This window comes from Caretta caretta, chromosome 6 (assembly GCF_965140235.1).
Source record: "Caretta caretta isolate rCarCar2 chromosome 6, rCarCar1.hap1, whole genome shotgun sequence".
Classification (NCBI taxonomy): Eukaryota; Metazoa; Chordata; order Testudines; family Cheloniidae; genus Caretta; species Caretta caretta.
This window is the reverse complement of record NC_134211.1, coordinates 123,421,579-123,439,799: the sequence shown is the minus strand read 5'-3', so window position 1 is coordinate 123,439,799 and position 18,221 is coordinate 123,421,579. Positions and strand designations below refer to the sequence as shown.

The 18,221-nt window shown below is 46.3% G+C and overlaps 1 protein-coding gene across 9 annotated transcripts in view; it reads left to right on the top strand.

Annotated features, from left to right (window-relative positions):
- The first annotated feature begins 3,497 nt into the window (after positions 1-3,497).
- Positions 3,498-18,221, top strand: part of SAMD4A (sterile alpha motif domain containing 4A) — a 208,895-nt gene continuing 194,171 nt past the window's right edge. For 3 of the 9 annotated variants that reach the window (XM_075129984.1, XM_075129982.1, XM_048854154.2), the window contains exons 1-2: positions 3,598-3,705; positions 5,010-5,659. In XM_075129984.1, the coding sequence (XP_074986085.1) occupies positions 5,464-5,659 (196 nt within the window). In that variant the 5' untranslated portion in view covers positions 3,598-3,705; positions 5,010-5,463. Of the gene's footprint in view, positions 3,706-4,467; positions 4,674-4,730; positions 4,914-5,009; positions 5,660-18,221 lie in introns of those variants that run through there. The other 6 variants (XM_075129981.1, XM_075129980.1, XM_048854155.2 and 3 more) reach the window with 5 other exon arrangements.

The window sequence follows — 18,221 nt, the reverse complement described above, 5'->3', positions numbered from 1 at the left end:
CAGAGTAAGCTCTACCAGGACAAGCACTTTTTTGCTGGTATAAGCTGCACCTATGCTAGAAAGGTTTTGTTGTTATAGGTATAATGACAACATTTGTAAGTGGAGGCTAAGGCTAAATGTAGTCTCCTTGCCTTATAGGAAAATCCTACGGCATTTAAGTTTTTTTATAGGGTTGGGTTTTTGTTTGGCTCATCCTGTAGAATTTAACAGAAAATTAAATCCCTGAGGAAGAATTTTGTAGAATGGTTAGAAAGTCCAATGGGAAGAATGACATTCCCTACAAAATGACTATTCCACTTCTGATTTTGACTTTTGGCCCTTTTAAATTCAGAATGGTTCCCATTCATTCCTCAGTCTTTCTGCTGGGTCAGCCAGCCCGGTTTGCAACAAGTGTCAATTTGTTTTTTTTTTTGATGCAGACACTCGTGCGTGGGGGAAAAGGCTGAAATCACTGAACTCAATGTACCTAGGCTATCAAATGGCCTTCATCTGGAGGCAACTGTTGGTCATTATTGTTACAAGCTGGATTCAAACTAACCCCTACAGATAAAAGCGGCAGAACCAATTACCAATGCTGTAAACTACCCCATCCTCTTGGCTTTGCCCACTACTTTATTTTATGTCATTATCATAACGCCAGCTAGGGAAAATTTGCACAATCCTTTCACAATGTTGATTTTCATTTAAAACGTAGTGGAGTCAGTTTTACAATTGGTATCGATGAAACATGCACCAGTCACAAACACTCTGCTGATATTTTGACACCTAAATCACAGCCAAGTGAGACTGAAATTGCTTACATAGTTGTGATTTCTGCCTGCTTGGCTGAATTCAGGTGACATGTTACAATGTGTGTACAGCTAGTCTCTGTGAAAATATGCTCATTTGATGGTCACGTCTTGTCTGCCCTCTCTCCCACCCCTACCCATCTGTTTGTTTTATTCACCTGGGATGTCTTGTCATTAACCAGGATCGTGAGCTGTCTGGGTCAGAGACAGTCTCTTTGCTACATGTTTATACAGTGCCCAGCACAATGGGGCCCTGCATTGTGATTGGAGCTTCTCAGTTCTATTATGCTATAAATAATTAATGATTGTATAAATCATTTATGCATACAAAATATTAAGTTCATGTTTCATTTTTTAAAAAAATATTTGCATATGATTGTAATATAGCGGGTCATTATTATTATTTATTGGTCTTATCATAGTGCCTAGCTCTCGGTTACACGGGGGTACATCTGGAGTAGAACCACTGCAGTCATTGGAATTACTTTGAATTTACACTAGTGTAGCCTGACCCATTCACATTTGTGAAATTTCAAAGTGATTTTATTACCCATCTGAAAACAACAATGCAGCATGGGACTGGTTAATTTCCACAGACACTCTGGTCTCCTACACCATACCATTTTGATCTCATTCACTTTTTTTTTTCCTATATGTGCTACACAAATTGTTGATTTGTATCACCATCAGCAACTCATTGCACACCCTGGAAAGCATCATTTCACTGCACCGAGGAGTCAGCCCAGGCCACAGGGAATGTGTACTTTGCAGAATGGTTTCCACCCAGATTGTGGCAAGTTCTCCCTGCTTCATTCAAGTGGCTTAATCCACAGAGATGCTCCAAGCCAATGTGCTTGCGTTGCAATGCTTTGGGACATCCTTATATGAGCATTTTCCACATTCGACCCCCTGTCCTCTTGTATTTGCTGATAATGGTAGGTGGCGGTGATATTCCCTTTTTCGTTTTCCCTTGTGGATTGCTGTTACAGTCTTGCAGAGAATACACTCTGTGTGACTCTCATGCAAAGCTCCTGCTTACACTTGGTACATTGTTTCTCAAGCTGCAAGCTCTAGGCATTGCTTGGTTGATTTTTTTTTTTTTTTGAATGAGTATCCAATGGCTCAGTGTACCGTCTGACTAGCCATCCAAATAGGCTCTGCAGCAGCAACAGTGTGGAACCCCACCTGCCCCATCCACAGCCACGCAGGCCTGCTTTCCGAACCCAGTGGAGATGCACTGGTGTAAAGGAGGGTGGATTTTTATCCCTCTCCCTTTAGCAAGAGAGGTGAGGCTTGCTCTCCCAGCCACCCAGAAAGCTTCCCTGAGTCACTTTAAAGGGCAATCAAAGGTCTTTACAGACCGGCTTTGTTACTTAAGAGGAGAAAAGAACGTTTCTCCTCCACTACCTGGTCAGTGGCCCATTGACAAGTGCTGCAATGTGTAACACACACTGGCATGAAAGGAGAGCTCATTCACAGTTGATATTTGCAATAAACCCTTATTAAGAGAGTCCTAGAGTATCTACAATCATGGTCCGAACATGGGCTTCCTATCTTCCCACTGCAGGGTTCTGAAGGATTGCTGATGAATGCCACCAATGTTCTGCACATGTGTACACACAATTTGATTCACAGAAAGATTGTGGTGCAAAGGGAAAAGTTCTTAGACTGTGACATTTGCAGCAACATGCATCCAGTGGTGGTGTTTGCCCCATTTTACAAACACATACAAACACACCTGCAGAACAGTGGAAAGGAAAGCTTTGCCAATTGCAGTATTTGGAAAATGTCAATATATTGTGCAAGGAAAAGCTCAGGTGATTGGGAGTACAGTATTTACAACACACACACACAGTGGGTGTGAAGCACAGCTGGTGGTGTATTTGCAGCACACGCACACACACACTCCGAATGTGAAACCCCGCTGCGGTGTATTTGCAGCACACGCACACACAGACACACACACACACACAGTGTGAAACCCTGCTGGAGTGTATTTGCAGCACACACACAGAGTGTGAAGCCCACTGGGGTGCATTTGCAACACACACACAGTGTGAAGCCTGCGGGAGTGTATTTGCACCACACACACACACAGTGTGAAACCCCGCTGGGGTATATTTGCAGCACACGCACACACACACTCTGAATGTGAACCCCCCTGTGGTGTATTTGCAGCACTCACACACACACACACACAGTGTGAAACCCTGCTGGAATGCATTTGCACCACACACACACACACACACAGTGTGAAACCCCGCTGGAGTGTATTTGCACCACACACACACAGTGTGAAACCCCGCTGGAGTGTATTTGCACCACACACACACACACACAGAGTGTGAAGCCTGCTGGGGTGTTTGCACCACACACACACACACAGAGTGTGAACCCCGCCGGGGTGTATTTGCACCACACACACACACACAGAGTGTGAAGCCCGCTGGGGTGCATTTGCAGCACTCACCCACCCCGGGACGCGGCGGGCCCCCGGCCCGGTCTCCCACACCCCGCGGCGCAGGGCAGGGCAGGGCAGGGAGCGTGGCGGGCCCCGTGCCCGGGGTGCTGAGGCCCCGCAGCAGGGGCCAGCCGAGGCGGGAATGAGCCGCCCCGCGGCCGCGAGCCCGGCCCGCTCCGGGCTCCCCTGGCGCTGCCCCGGCCCGGGGGGCGGGGGCCTCGCGCGGCGAGCCCATGACGTAATGGGTTATGCTAATGACTCGCATGTGGGGAGCTGGGGCGCGGGGCTCGGCGCGGCTCAGTCTCGCCCAGCCAGGCGCCCGGCGCTGCTGCACCGCCCGGCGGGATCGCCCGCTCCCCCGCCATGGCACGGCCGAGGCGCCGCCAGCCGCAGCCCGCGTGACAGCAGCGAGGCACCTGCCTCGGCCTCCCGAGAGAGCCGGGGGGCAGCATGGGGGTGAGCCCGGCGCAGGGCGCGATGGTGCAGCGGTGGGGCGGGAGGGCTCGTGCTTTCCCTGGGGCTGCACCAAGCTCTTCTCCCTGCCCTGGCCCTTGTCTGTGCCCTGCTCCGCGCTCGGCAATAGCTGGGGGTCCCCGGCAACTCCGGGGGGCCCCCTTATTACTTATTACGTGTTGCATGGGGGGGGGGGGCTCCCCAAAACATCCCTGCAGTGCTTAGAGCCCCCAGTGGGCTGGCACTGCCCTGCCCACGTCTATGCCACCCCCATGGGCTGGGGGCAAAAGCGGGGGGGGGAGTGGAAGAAGCAGCTGCGGGGGGGTGTTGCTGAGAGCCATCCTAGGTGAAGCAGAAAAGCCGCAGGAGCCCAACTTTGGGGGGGGGGGGTTGCAGTTATGTGGAGGGACGGGGCTCGTTGCTCAGCGCTCATCTGCAGTTTGCAAAGCTCCCTCGGGGCGAATGGACCTGGTCGCTCCTTAGGTCACAAGGCGATGCCTTGACTGTGGAAAATGCGTATGTAAAACCGGGCTGATTTCATGAGCGCTTGAGCAGGACAGAGAGACAGAGACAGACATCCCCCTTCCCCCCCGTCGAGCAGTGGATCGGTGAAGATATTTGGAAAATAGCTTGGGGGGGGGGTCATTTTTTTTAGCAGCCTAAAAAGGGAAAGGGGGACCCGAAGACGCCCTGGGCTGGCCTGTGCCTGCCGGGCTGTGTGATGAAGTCGGGGGTGGGTAGAGTTTATTTTTGTCTCACGCTGCTGCTGCTTAGGGCCTCAATCCAAAGGGGCTGGCTAGAGATGCTTGATTGCTGTAGATGGAGCTGCAGTAACTCGGCTGCTTCCCGGGGAGGAGGAGGTGGAGAGGAAGGCACCAGGGCTGCTCCTGCTTTGCATTAGAGCTTTGTAGCCGCAGTGTAAGTTTTCCTGTGCGCCAATGGTCTGTTGCAGCAATTCCAGTTTGAAGCAGGTAGGTCCCTAAAGAACCTGCCCAGTACTAGGAGCCCTTTTCCGGCAGCAACAGGGAGCTCCCTCCTCCACTTTCTGTGGAGGAGGGAGGTTTCTTTAAACCGTTAGCTGCAAAGCCTGCATCTCTCAGTTGCTGTGTATGGGGGCTAAATTTTTAGAGGTTCGGTGTCTTCCTCCCTCCCCCTTTCTTCCTCGTCCCCCCGTTATCCTTCCCTATGTTGTTGACCTGAAATCTCCTTCGGTAGGTTAGGAAGCTGGCTCTGCTGCTGTCATGCTGAATCATAGCGTTTCCTTGCAAAGTGTGTCATCATCATCAGCAATTCTTTTCTCTTTCCAGTTGTGAACATTTGCTTTGGGAGGAATGCGGGTGTGGAAGGTCCAGATTGCCACCCAGGGGAGGAGAGAGCTGGAGACGCTAGGCTAAAATAACCCGAGGGGAAAGAAGAAGAAGCTATACACCCACTCCTGTGCCTTGTTGAGATTTATATATATAGATGTGTGTGTATATATAATATACAATTTCCCCTCCCTGTTTCCCTGTGCCACTTTGTGTCATCATCTTTGGGGAATTTAACAAGAAGCCACTAGGACACTGAACTGAAGATAGAAAGAGGAGAAGAGAAACCAGACCCACATCTGAGCTGACGGCTGTGTCCAAAAATCCATTTGATTAATAAATAAAATTGTGAGACAGACACGGGGGGAAAAACTTTGGAGGGAATTTTTTTTTTCCCTGCAGAGGGTTTTTTTTCTTTTTTTTTCCCCCCTCCACTCCCTACCCCAATCTAATCATGATGTTTCGAGATCAGGTTGGAGTGCTGGCTGGTTGGTTTAAAGGCTGGAATGAATGCGAGCAGACTGTTGCTTTGCTCTCCTTGTTGAAGCGGGTGAGTCGAACCCAAGCCCGTTTCCTCCAGCTCTGCCTGGAGCATTCATTGGCAGATTGCACTGAGCTGCACATTCTTGAAGGGGAAGCCAACAACCCTGGTAAGTTTTGGTGCAACCAATCCATTTTGAATGCTACATTGTTCTCTGATTGATACCCTAATGATGGCAAAAAAGGGGAGGTCAGGGAGCTAGGGCTCCAAATGAACCAGCCTCATTGTTAACAGCTTCCCTTTTCACATTTTATGTTTCAGACTAGTGATGACTTATTTCAGTTTGATTTTTCACAGCAAACTACTACAGTCTATTCAGTGGTGTAACTACGGTAGCATGAATGATTGATTTTCTCTCATGCAGTTTCCTATGAAATAAGTAAGTCAGGTCACGTAGAGTCTGGATTTTCTAGGCTTCTTTTGGACAACGTGGCTTGCTTTGCTTTAAGCAACATGCAGAAGAATCTCCTCATTATCTTATACAAACGAGTATTTTGTTGAGATGTGGCTAGCTGAGATATCTTAATCTTTTGTTAAATGGTGATTTGTTTCATCATTCAGGTCCTGTTTGAACACTTTTTTTCCTTGCAGCTCTGAATGCTCTATATAGTCCACAGAAGCTCTGGGAAGATATTAGTAGACCATTTAGGCTGCTATACACAATTCAGTTAGTGTATACTGTGCAAGTACTTTCCCAGGGATGTACATTTAATATATATGGGCATGATTTTGATCTCATTTATACACCAGTGAAAGTTAGGAGAACTAAAACTGTGTAAGTAAAATTAAACTCATGCTTTGTGTGTGAACACCAGTGTGTGCACACACTTTTTAAAAGACACCTTCCAAAATAAAACCACAAACTACTCTTTGCAGAGATGAGGTTAAACGCGTAGCTAAATTACCTAGTTCTATTCCATTTGAAAAAAATCCCTCCTATTCTTGTCTCAGATATTTTAATATAGCTTGTAGGATTAAATATGTACACCTTGGACTTCTGCACACTGTTAAAATAACACAAAAAGCATAGTCTGTGGAGGGGGGAAAGTCTGTCGGTTGATAGGTGAAATTCTTTAGGCTTTATTGCAGTAGGATACTGAACAGAGCCCCCAGTGTTTACTGAGAGAAAAGAATGCAGGGTCCTCTTCCAGCTGTTCCATATTAGAGCACTGAGCCTGCAAGATTTGGCAGCTGTCTATGCTGCCATTTGATGACAACGTCCAGTACAATGTTGTTAGGCCTAGGATATATTTAAGTACGCCTTTAGGAAACCAACTCAGGGGCTGCTCCAGTGTACAGAGCTCTGTCCTCACAATGGTGAGCACCCTGGAATTGGATATTTCCTTATATAGTTCGTATGAGTGCCGGGGAAGAATGCTGCAGTGTGCATTTCAGTGCAATACTGCATTTTATAAACAGCTGAACAGTCTAACCTCATACATTTGGGGGTGGAGGCCTAACTAAGAATAAATTGGGAAGGAGAGCACACTCTTTTAAACTGATCTTCCACAGCATAGAATTGCCATTCCTCTTACCTGCATTAGCACGGGTTATCTTTGGTTCCCAGTGTATGTGGCTGTGTACCATTGTATAAACGTCTGGTTTTTCGTTTTACCTGGATTTTCTGTAATAGTTACATCACATTTATTTGTCAGAAGATTACACATGAATGATTTATGTGCAGACTGCAGTAGCAGTTGCATACCTGTTTAAATTATGGTAGAAAAATTTCCTCTAAAGCCCATCCAAATATTATGTATGAATGAAAGGGATTTCTGCATGATGATCAGTCTCTTGCCAAAACAGTAGTAGAAACCAAGGTCCTGATCATTCCAGTATTTACACATGTGACTAATCCCATTGACCCCAGTGGGTATAAGGATTACTCCTGGGAATAAAGCTTGTGGAATTGGGCCCTTGGTTTGCCTCTTATTGATTACATTTGTGATGCTGATAGCACTTGCTCAAATGTTTGTTCTAATAATCAGCTGTTCTTTAGGGCTCTTATAGGCTCAATAGCAAGACTTAGGGTGACCAGATGTCCCAATTTTGGGGGCTTTTTCTTATATAGGTACCTATTTCTCCCCCTCCCCCTCCTGTCCCGATTTTTCACACTTGCTATCTGGTCATCCTAGCAAGACTTGAGAACCTTTGTTAAATTTCTGATACCACTAACCATTTCTTCTTCTTGTAACTTTGATGCTTGGTAAACATAAGGCAAACATCACTTTGTATCAGAGAGTCAAGATGTTTACTTTCTGATCAGGGTGATCCTATTGTTACAAAGGAATGCCTGGACTCTGTGTTTGGCAATGAGGAAATGATAGGAAGTGACTTTTAGTTTGGTATTAACATTACATACTTTGTAAAGACACCCATCTTTTAAAGTGCTTTGAGATCTCCTTTTGAAATAATATTAAATAGCCCTTATTCACCACACATTTCATACCGTGGCATTTGTCACTTGACTAGACATGAAATCACACCAGGTTCTCTTAACAACCGCAACTTAATACTGCTAGATGCCAAAAATCGTGGACTCAACAGGGACACTGATTTCATGGCTCATTACAACGATCTGTAATACACACCTGCCTGCTAACCCTTTGTGGCCCACTTCAAACCCCTTTTGCATAGCAACCCTTACTGCCCACTCCATCTCAAATGAACTCCTATGACATGCGTCACCCCTTACGTTTAACTCTTGGTCCCAACTTGTATTTAGCTTGGACACTCCAGTTTTGTTCCCCAGACCTGGAGAACTCTGTGTAGTTCGAACGCTTATACCTGCCACCAACAGAATTTGGTCAGATAAAAGTTATCTCACCTACCTTGTGTCTAACAACAATTAACTCTTTATTGCTCTTACTACTTGAATTCCACAGTGTACACAATTAACCTGGGCTTGTTTCTTCCGGGGCTGGTGATGATGACAGTGATACCTAAAGATATCAATGTGTGCCCTACTTTTTGGCCTCATTTTTCCCCCTTGGTGAGAGTTGTGCCAATGACACAGGCCTGACCCTGCAACTTCTTGCATGGAAGCTGACCGCTGTGCCTCTGTGTTTGAATTAATGGGTCTGCACTTGGATGCAGCAATCTGCCCAAATACAAGAGGTTTTGGGATCAGAGCTGTAACTTGGGAACAGTATTGGGCCATAAATTTTTACATGTGGTGTATTGATCTTACTGTCGGTTAAATTCCATGCTATCTCTAGCTTCCTCAGTGCAGTAAAAAGACAAAAATAGTGATAAAGGCACAAACATGGTCCTATTTTCTCTAGTGAAGCTAGTGTGAAAGCAACATGAGAGTCTAAGATGCCAAAGTGAATGTTTGAAATGACTTTAAAGTTGGTCTCTCATGGGAAAAGAGTCATTCTGTGGACACAGAGCCTATGCTGCTTGTGAAAATCTGACTGAAATGGACAGTGACTCTATCTGACCGCTGTTGAAATGAGTGTGTCGACTCCTCACATTTCTTATTGGATCGATGTCCACCTCACAAATATCACCAGAGGTAACTGAAGTTAGCACAGAGGCCAATGGCTGAATAGACATGGAAGGCAAAGTACCTTCTCTCCAGCAGATCCCACAAGACGGGGCTTGAGGCATGTTGACTGGGCATTCGGAGAGAACTTGATCTTTCACAGATGGGTTTTGTTTTTGTTGTTGTTGCCCTGTTGTGCGGACCCCAGTCTTCAGTGCTGCCTTCCTGCCTCTTCTCGCAAGTATTGAAAATGAAACGAAAAACATTGAAAAAGAAAATTAATTTTTTAAAACGGATTGGTTTTAATAGTGAAGCCAGCACGTTTGGTAGAGTTTCATCTCTCTGTTTTCTTCATGTGGTTTTCTTTCATATGTTTTTCCTTTGCCTATTAATGAAAATTTAGCTCTCATTTATAGCACCTGACACGTAAAATGTAAATCTGATTGGAATGCACAGCTGCAGCGTAACTCTCAAAAAGGGATTTTTCTAAGAAATCTACTGATCCTGCAGCCATTTTGTTACCAGTGGCGCTTAACAGACAAAATAGCTGTGTACAGAATCCTTAGAATGGGTCTCCATAGGCTTTGCTGGGCTGAAAGCTACTCTGTTGTCTCTGATGTAACTGAGGCACGTTTTGACTAGAAGTGATGCAGGTGTCACAGTGAACGTATATGTCATTCTAAAACCACACGAAAATGTCGTCTTGTTTAAAATTACTGGTGGTTGATCAGAAACAAATCAAAGCAAAAAATCTCTACAGGTCACTTTTGGATAAGATGCACAATCCATGTCGGAGATCTTTAATGGTTGTAGCACACAGTAAAATGCAATTTAGAAATCCGCAAAGATCAAACAAACAAAGAAAAGAGAACCCCAAACGAGCTTTTGGCTCTTCAACACTCAAACTGCTGGGGGGCTGGTAAGGAAAAAAACAACAACCAAACAACGAGTAAATAAATCCAGGCTGATGTGGGCAATGGGAACCATAGCATCGAAGAAAACCGTCTGAGTCCCCTGTGAGTTTAAATGTGTACAAGGCCTGTTCCTGCTTCCATTGAGATCAGTGCCTACCGCTGTGAAGTCGTGGTCCATGACTAGGGCTCCTAGGTGCTATGGTAATATAAGTAATAATAGGGAAAATCCCATTGACTTCACTGGGAACAGGATCGGGTGTGCAGATAGCACCAGTGAGGAATTCAAGATACTTCCACCATGACTTAATGAATGAGAATGGTTTAGTGTGTGGGTGGGGGGGTGTTGGAAACCAGGTTAGACACCAGAAGTTTCTCCCACTGCGAGTTACTGTTTTTCAGTATTATCATTTACATTTATTTTTTTATTTGTTTTCAAACGTGGTTTTGCTGTGGGGGCTTGTGACAGGGCGCTGAGTAGGAACTGCTGAGCCAGCCCTTTGTCATGCCAGCTCCAAGTAAGGTAGATTGGAGCTGCCTAGAGAAACCTGTGCCTGATTGGCAAAGGAGAAAGAGCTGCCTGCTTAATTAGCCTGGGGCTGCATAAAAGCCTCAGAGGAAGGAAGCCAGGGGGGCAGACAGAACGGGGGAAGCCATGCAGTGGAAGGAGAGGGGTAGCTCTTCCCTCCTGGCTGCAGAGATCGAGAAGCCCTTAAGGCTGAAACCCTCAAGCTGTAGATAGTAAGATGGTGGTGGGATTCCATGCTGTAAATAAACTGCACCAGTGATTGCTGAGCCAGAAGGTTACACCCTGTTACAAGGCTACATGGGTAGCTTCAAATCCAGCTGGAAAGAGCTGTCCGGACATAACAAATGTCTTGGAGTCACAAAGAAAAGGTTTCAGAGTAGCAGCCGTGTTAGGCTGTATTCGCAAAAAGAAAAGGAGGACTTGTGGCACCTTAGAGACTAACCAATTTAAGGTGCAACAAGTCCTCCTTTTCTTTTTACAAATAAAAGGGTTAGACAAGAATGAAATTCAGCCCATGTAGCAAGGTGGCACAAGGGCTCTGCTTCGTTTGTGACCTCAGAATAGGGTTTAAGTGGGATTAAGGGGTTTGTAGATCTTATGCTGGCTCTCTGCAGAGGAGCATTTCACCCTAAAAGTGACTGTCACGCTCAATTAATAGCTGAAAATGCTCTACTCTGAGAACTGGGAAAAGAGGGCTCTGGGAGGAGATAGCGGATGGAGACTGGAGTAGCATGTGTCTTGGTTTGGACACAGGGACGTCCCTGTAACTCAGGGTATGTCTGTGCGGCCGTCACGGGGTGTGATTGCAGCTCGCATAGACTTGCCTAAAGTAGCTTTATAGTGAGATAGCTCATGTACTGTGATACCATGGCAGTACGGACTTCAGCACAGGTGGTACAAACCCAGTGGGAGCCTTGGGTAATTGGGTAGCTAGCTCATGCTGAAGCCCGTGCTGCTGATGCTTCTGCTTGGGTATCTGAGCTAGCGAGGTTAAAGCTAGCTCAGGTATGTCTGCATGAGCTGCAGTCACTCTTCATGATTGTAGGATAGATGTACCCATGGGCTGCTTCCGCCTGACTTCCTCCTGTTGATTCCCCTACATCAGAGCCATGCTAGGCTAAATAGGGCGCTAGGATTTAGAACATGTAGTAAAAAAGCCATGTCTCTTTGTGCATCTGGTCTGGCCTGTGGTGGAATCTGCAGGACGTAACCAGGCTTCCTTCTTCTGCAGGCTGGCCAGTAGGGGCCACCGAGGGAATTTACGTCCTTCTGGAGTTTAGAGCTTTTCCTTCCAAGTGCCCCCACCTCCTGACTGCACCTAAATTCCCTGTCTGGTGGCCAGATGCCTGCATCGTGCTGAGTTCGCTCTAGGCTATTGGGCCAGTCCCCATGGAACAATTGAAAAACCTGTTTCTCTGAAGTGCTGAGCACCCTATGCTCGATCAGTCCATCAAATTTGTTACCTTTGATTTGAGTCGTGTGCTGACCAGACACTAAGAAAGATCCCAAAAGGCTATTCCTTCCATCTAACTCTTGCTCCCATCAGGTGCAACACCTAATAAAAGAAAGTTCCTACTGGCCATGGCCATAAACGAGGCTCTGATAGAGCAGAGAGAGTCCCTAGCTAGGCCTGCGCTGCCCCAACTCCCCTGTGAGTCCTCAAACCTTCCACTAGCCAAGAACCCAGTCCTCATTACTAACAGAACGGGAAGGGAGGAGACTCACTGCTAGCACCTCCTCATGGCTGGGTGTGACTTTCTTAGTGTCTGGTGGCAGCTCTGTCTCTGCAGAGGCAGGCCCTCTGGCCAGATCACTTCCAAGTCTCTCCCCTTGCAGGGTAGTCTGGGAACAAAAAGCAACGTTTGTGTGAACAATTTGTTTGTGTGAACAAACAAATTGAGTCAGTACAAGAGAGAGCGGGAATGCCTCCCTCTCAGGGTGTCCCAGGATCAGGCCCTCCAGGCAGTGGTTGACTGGGAAGCTCCTGCCCTTCAGTCAGCCCTTTCCTCAGGAGCTGAGGGCTGAAGATCTGTTGACTTCCCTGCTCTGCCCATATGTGAACAGCTCTGCTCCCCTTTTAAACTCCCCCTCCAGCTTGTGCCTTACTGGTGTGGCAGAGTGGGGTCAGCTGTGCCCAGAGCAGCTCCTTAACCCCTTGTCTAGTGTGGGGTTCGCATTACCCCATCATGCAGTGTAATGACTTTAAGCGCTTGGCGCCTAGGGACAAGAACCTTTCTTTGCCGTTTGCCCAGTTCACTGACTACTGGGTGTATGAAGACTCATCCTTATCTCACGCAAGCCATCTATGTCAAGCGCTAAGAGCGTCATCATTGCCTGGGTGTCTTGTTCTGGGGCAGATTGACTGGAGGAAGTCTCCTGGCAAGGCCCGGCTTAACGTGAACTGTGGGTACTGCTACATGGGTCCCGCCATCAGTGAAAGTCGCTTGAGCGTTTATTTTAAAGAGGCTTATTTTTTTTAGCTTGGAGTTATGATGTACTGTGTCAGGCGCATCCTTTATACTGAGCCATTGTGTTGACTCAAGCCAAGGTAGAACAACAGCACTCGCATTCCAAAAAGCCCTTGTACGCCATGAAGGCATTGGCCTGCATTGTGGGTGGTATGGAGCACCTTAGTGAACCCCAGTGCTTCCCTGAGGTCCTAGGCGTACTGGTGCTTCCACCTCACCTAAGGGGGTGCAGCATGATCTCCATTCTTCACCTGCTGCATTCGTCATCTGCTCTTTGGTGGGGCTAGTCGGGCCTCTGCTTCTTCCCTTCCTTTCTCTGAAACGATGAGGGCTAAAAGTTGCCCCTTTTAAAATTGAAAGCGAAGATTTTCATCTAGTCGCTTGACTCCTGGAGCTGGGATTTTAAGCACACCACCAAATATCACAAGCCATCAAATTACAACAGCTGGCAACACTGCATAGGTGCACAGGACTGGACTTAAAGGGGTCTCCAGAGCAGAATGAGCAGAATGGCCAATCCCAAATGTTAAAAATCATGAGTCATGCTAAATCATGAGATGTGCTTAAAAATCATGAACATTGGGATCTTTTAATTTACCAACTGGTTTTAGAGCCTTTAGAGTTCTTATTTTCAAATTTTTGGCCCACAACTCTGACGGTTAAAATTTCACTGGTTAAATTTCATGGTTAAAATTTCACGGAAGCAGAGATTTGCACACAGTAACATGACTCTAGGAGGTGGGCTTTAAGAGAGAGACCAAATAACATGAGACTTATAGTGAAATTGCAGGAGTTGGCAACACTGCGTGGGGTTTTGGAATGATAGCACAAAGCAGTGAAACGTCTTATATTTTTGAACAGCCCTGCTATTTAACAGGTGCCCTTCTTTCTGCATAAGTTTATAGCTAGAGTGTAGGAAAAGGTTTTCTCTTCCTCCTCCTCCCACTTTTAATTTTAAAGAGGAGAATCAGTTTGCAATACTTATAGGTTTCAATATGAACTAGAGGAAATATTTTCTTTGAACTCTGTGGCTCATGATTCAACTCTGTATTGTCTTTTTTTAAAAAAAATTATTCCTTGTCATTCTCTGTGTGTTTCTGTTGCATTCAGGAACACCGGAGGAGACCCTCATTGGCTAATTAACAATCAAGAGTTCCCAGAGGTGGGAAATGCAAACATAGTCCTAAGTCCTAAGGCTGCATTGAGAGCCATGCCGGCAGAAAAAGCTCCAGGATCGGGGCCATAGTAGAGAATATGTTTGCTTCATATTTCAGAGTTAGTGTGTGGTACTTTTAAAAAAAAATCCTTTAACTTTTTCCCATTAGCAGCACAAAAATAGATTATTATCTGGTGGGTGCATTGCATTCAATGCATATTTAGTATCTGATCTGAAATATTTCACGTGTAATAAAAGTTGCATTAGAAAAATAATTGTTCGTCCCTAGCAAAATGGGAACCGGTATGTGGTTATGGTAGTACAAGCCGGTGAATCTAGAAAGTGGTGTTCTATCCCCTACTTTGCTACTAGCTCACAAGATGATGCTGGTCGAGTCACTCTCACCCTTTCTTGCCTCAGTTTCCCTATCTAGAGAATGGATAAAATAGTGAGCTAGTTTCCACACACACCTGTGAAATAAGAGTGGGATTGAAGGCAATGTTAAAACTCCCACAAACTTCGATGGGAGCAGAGTTAGGCTAATGTTGAATGCTTTTGAAATCCCACCTGAAATGTTTGTAAAGTGCTTTGGGATCCTTAGAAGAAAAGTGCAAAGTATTATTCTATATATGACCTAGTTTCTTCTAACTTGGCTTCTTTCCAAGTGAAATATTTTTATTCAGATATATTTCTGTGATGCTTTTTTCTTTTGTAAAATGGAAAGAACTAAATCTACTCGCTTCTCTGCATAAATGGGTGAAGAATATCTGAGGAAATTAAATGTAAAGAAGAGGAAGCGACAACAGGAGCTCAGTAGCTTATGGCAGTCTTGAATTTGATAAGCTACAGATTGATGGGCTAGGTCAGGAATTGTTTTAGATTGGTAGTTTAAAAAGGGCAAACCTCAGTGCTTTAAATTAGAATAAGTGCTCACAGTCTATTTGTAAATTGAGTTCTCTTAAAATGAGATTAAATGGGAGAGTGGGGTAGCTTGTCCATGAGTGCAGTCAACATTCTTGCTAGTGGATGACAGTTTGTACGTGTGCCGCACAGCATAGCTAGCGTACTGGGCATGTTAGAGGCTAACAGTTGAACAAAATTGTCCACCAAGTTGGTCCCTGTATTTGATACATTTGTTTTTAGGTAAACGGCTTTCAGTATTCCAAACAATCCTAGCAGAAGTGCATTGGGAAGAACATTCAGGCCCAAATTATTGAAAAAATCCACTCATTTTGGATCTTTCAATTTTTTGGGTGCCCAATCTGAGACACCTAGGTGGGCCTTCATCTCTCCCACTAGGAAGGACAGGGGGGAAAAAAAGCTTACTAGCTTTGGAAGTGATGTAAAACCTACCTGATGCCACACACTAACTGCTGGGGGTTAGGAAAAACCTTTTCCGGTGTGTAAGTAATCCCAGAACTGCCTACTTCAGGGTTTTATGCACATTCCTCTGAAGCAGCTGGTACTAGCTTCTGCTGGAAACAGGGTACTGGATCAGATGAACTATTGGTCTGATCCACTATGGTTATTCCTGTGTTCCTACTAGCTTTCAAGCCTGGCCTTCTTTTCTCCTGTAATCTTAGATGTTTTTGTGGTCCATGAACATGAATTGTTCCAAGCCGGGAGTTCTGTTTGCAATCAGAGTGAGTAACTGAAATAGTAATTAGTTTGAATGCTTGCTTTATTTTAAGATGCATTAGTCAGTACTTTAGCTTCCATGCTTCACGCTTGTATCTAATGTTAACCTCTTACCCTACTGGCAGGTTAAAGCCTTACAGGCCAGATCTCCCCATATATAGTTTATTCTTCTGCAGGGGCTGAAAACTTTGTGAGTTGGATTCAAGCATAACCCAGATCCTCAGGTGTGTAAATCAGCATAGCTCCCAGCATAGCTCCATCAATATCAAAGAACTTATATTGATTGACAGAGCTGAGGATCTGGGCCATGGATTGTCTACCTCAGGGGTGGGCAAACTTTTTGGTCCAAGGGCCACATCTGGGTATGGCAATTGTATGGCGGGCCATGAATGCTCATGAAATTGGGTGTGTGTGGGGGGGAAGGGCTACGGCTGGGGGTGCGGGCTCCGGGATGAGGCCAGAAATGAGGAGTTCAGGGTGTGGGAGGGGGCACCGGGCTGGAGCAGAGGGCTGGGGTGCGGGGGGGGGGGTGAGGGCTCTGGCTGGGGGTACAGACTCTGGGGTGGGGTTGGGGATGAGGAGTTGGGAGTGTAGGAGGGTGCTCCAGGCTGGCACCAAGGGGTTTGGAGGGCGGGAGGGGTGCAGTTACCTTGAAATTGTGACAGTAGGGTTGGGAAAAGGGAGGAGCAGGTCATGGAGCATGTTCTCCCCCTGCCGGATTCACCATGCTTTTAGCCCCTCTGTTTTCAAGAAATGGATGGGAGAGTTTGGCACTGAATGCGACTTTCAAGGCTAAGCCTGACATGAACCTTGCATGCCTGTTGCCCACTTTCTCTTTTGTATGATTGAGTGAATAAATACAAAGAACATGGTTCCTTTGTAACTCTGGGTTTCCTAGAAAACACCTGCCTCCATGTCGGAGCCCCCAAAGTCCTGCCATGTCTCCCCCAGCCTCTGTCTATACCGGGTGTACTATTTCTACATGGCAGTGCACAGACCTGCCATTAGGCTGTTGGTCTTTGCCTCCTCTTGGGAGCTTTAGAAGTTTTAAACTTGCGTGCTTCCTTTATATAGTAATTGATTAGGTTAGAGGGACAGACCTAAGGCCTCCGGTGTCAGTCAGAGAGGTGTTAATTGGGCAGTTATGTAAACTGCTGAGATTTCAGCCTAAATGCTCAGGTCTGAGTTTTTGCACAACTGCTCGGTTAAAGCAGGCCGCATGGCATGGAGGTTTCCACGAGCAACGTGGCCAAAGCTGAGAGGACTTTAATATTCATGACAGTTTTCAGAATTATATTTTGCACATAGAGAGAATCATAGAATTGTAGGACTGGAAGGGACCTTGAGAAGTCATCTAGTCCAGTCCCCTGCAGGGCTAAGGCAGGACTAAATGTTATCCAGACCATCTAGAAGTCACTATTCAGCTGTGGTTCTTTTGTACACCTCAGTGTTTAGGGGAATTAATTGTTTGCCCCATCTTTACCTTCCCAGCTCTGGGCCAGACTGTGGTTGTGTATCTGCACAGACAATGGCAGGAGGAAGGAGACATTGTCTAGTGGATAGAGAACTCGACTGGGAGCTAGAAAACCTGGGCTCTGTTCCCAGCTCTCCCAGTGACCTGCTGTGTGACCTTGTGTGAATTGTTTCCCCTCTCTACCTCTCAGCTGTAAGGTCTTTGTACAGGGATGGACTCTTGCCATGTATATATATGGTGCCTAGCACACTGCGGTCCCAAACTCCGTTGGGGCACCTGTATGTTACTGTGATACTACTGATAGTGAGGTACAGGTGCAAAAGGGGACATTGGGAGCACAAGGACAGCTATCCAAAGCGCAAGACAATGCGGGTACCAGCCACCGGAGGGGAGTGGAGCAGGGGTTGACTTGCATCAGTGATGGATGTAGCCATGACCATTCCATGGTGTTCTGGCTACCTTGGGGCAGAGAGGTGTCAAAATGCCTTTAGGACTGGCCATGGTGGCCACCCTGAAGACCCTCCCACAGGCTGTAGCATGGAAAGCTAGAACAGAGACATTTGTTACTTACGGTGACTAAGTGCTACTTAGGTACAAAGTCCCATTCTGAACCCCTGCTCAACCATGTTTTCCTAATGGTTTGGAGGAGGCAGGATCACCGTCGTTGTAGGATTGCTGTAGTAGTTTTGAGAGAATCGGAGTGGCTTAGAAACAAGGGACACTTGGGGCCAAATCCACCTGGGTTTTTTGCATCTGTGGAAGGTCCAGAAAATCAGTGGAATCACAGTGGTTGCTTTTGTACTGAGAGCCTGAGATAGGAGAAACTTGCACACTCCCTGTGTAAACAGCAGAGATCAGCACTCAGCAGGAGTGCCAAAGTGGTTGGAGGTTTGATGGCCAATGGATCATGACCTGGAGCCACAAATCCCATGTGCAGGCTTCCAACCTGGCAGTGCGTTTGTCCTGGCTCTGGGTTATTGTGGACAATTCCATCCCCTCCTAGTCTCT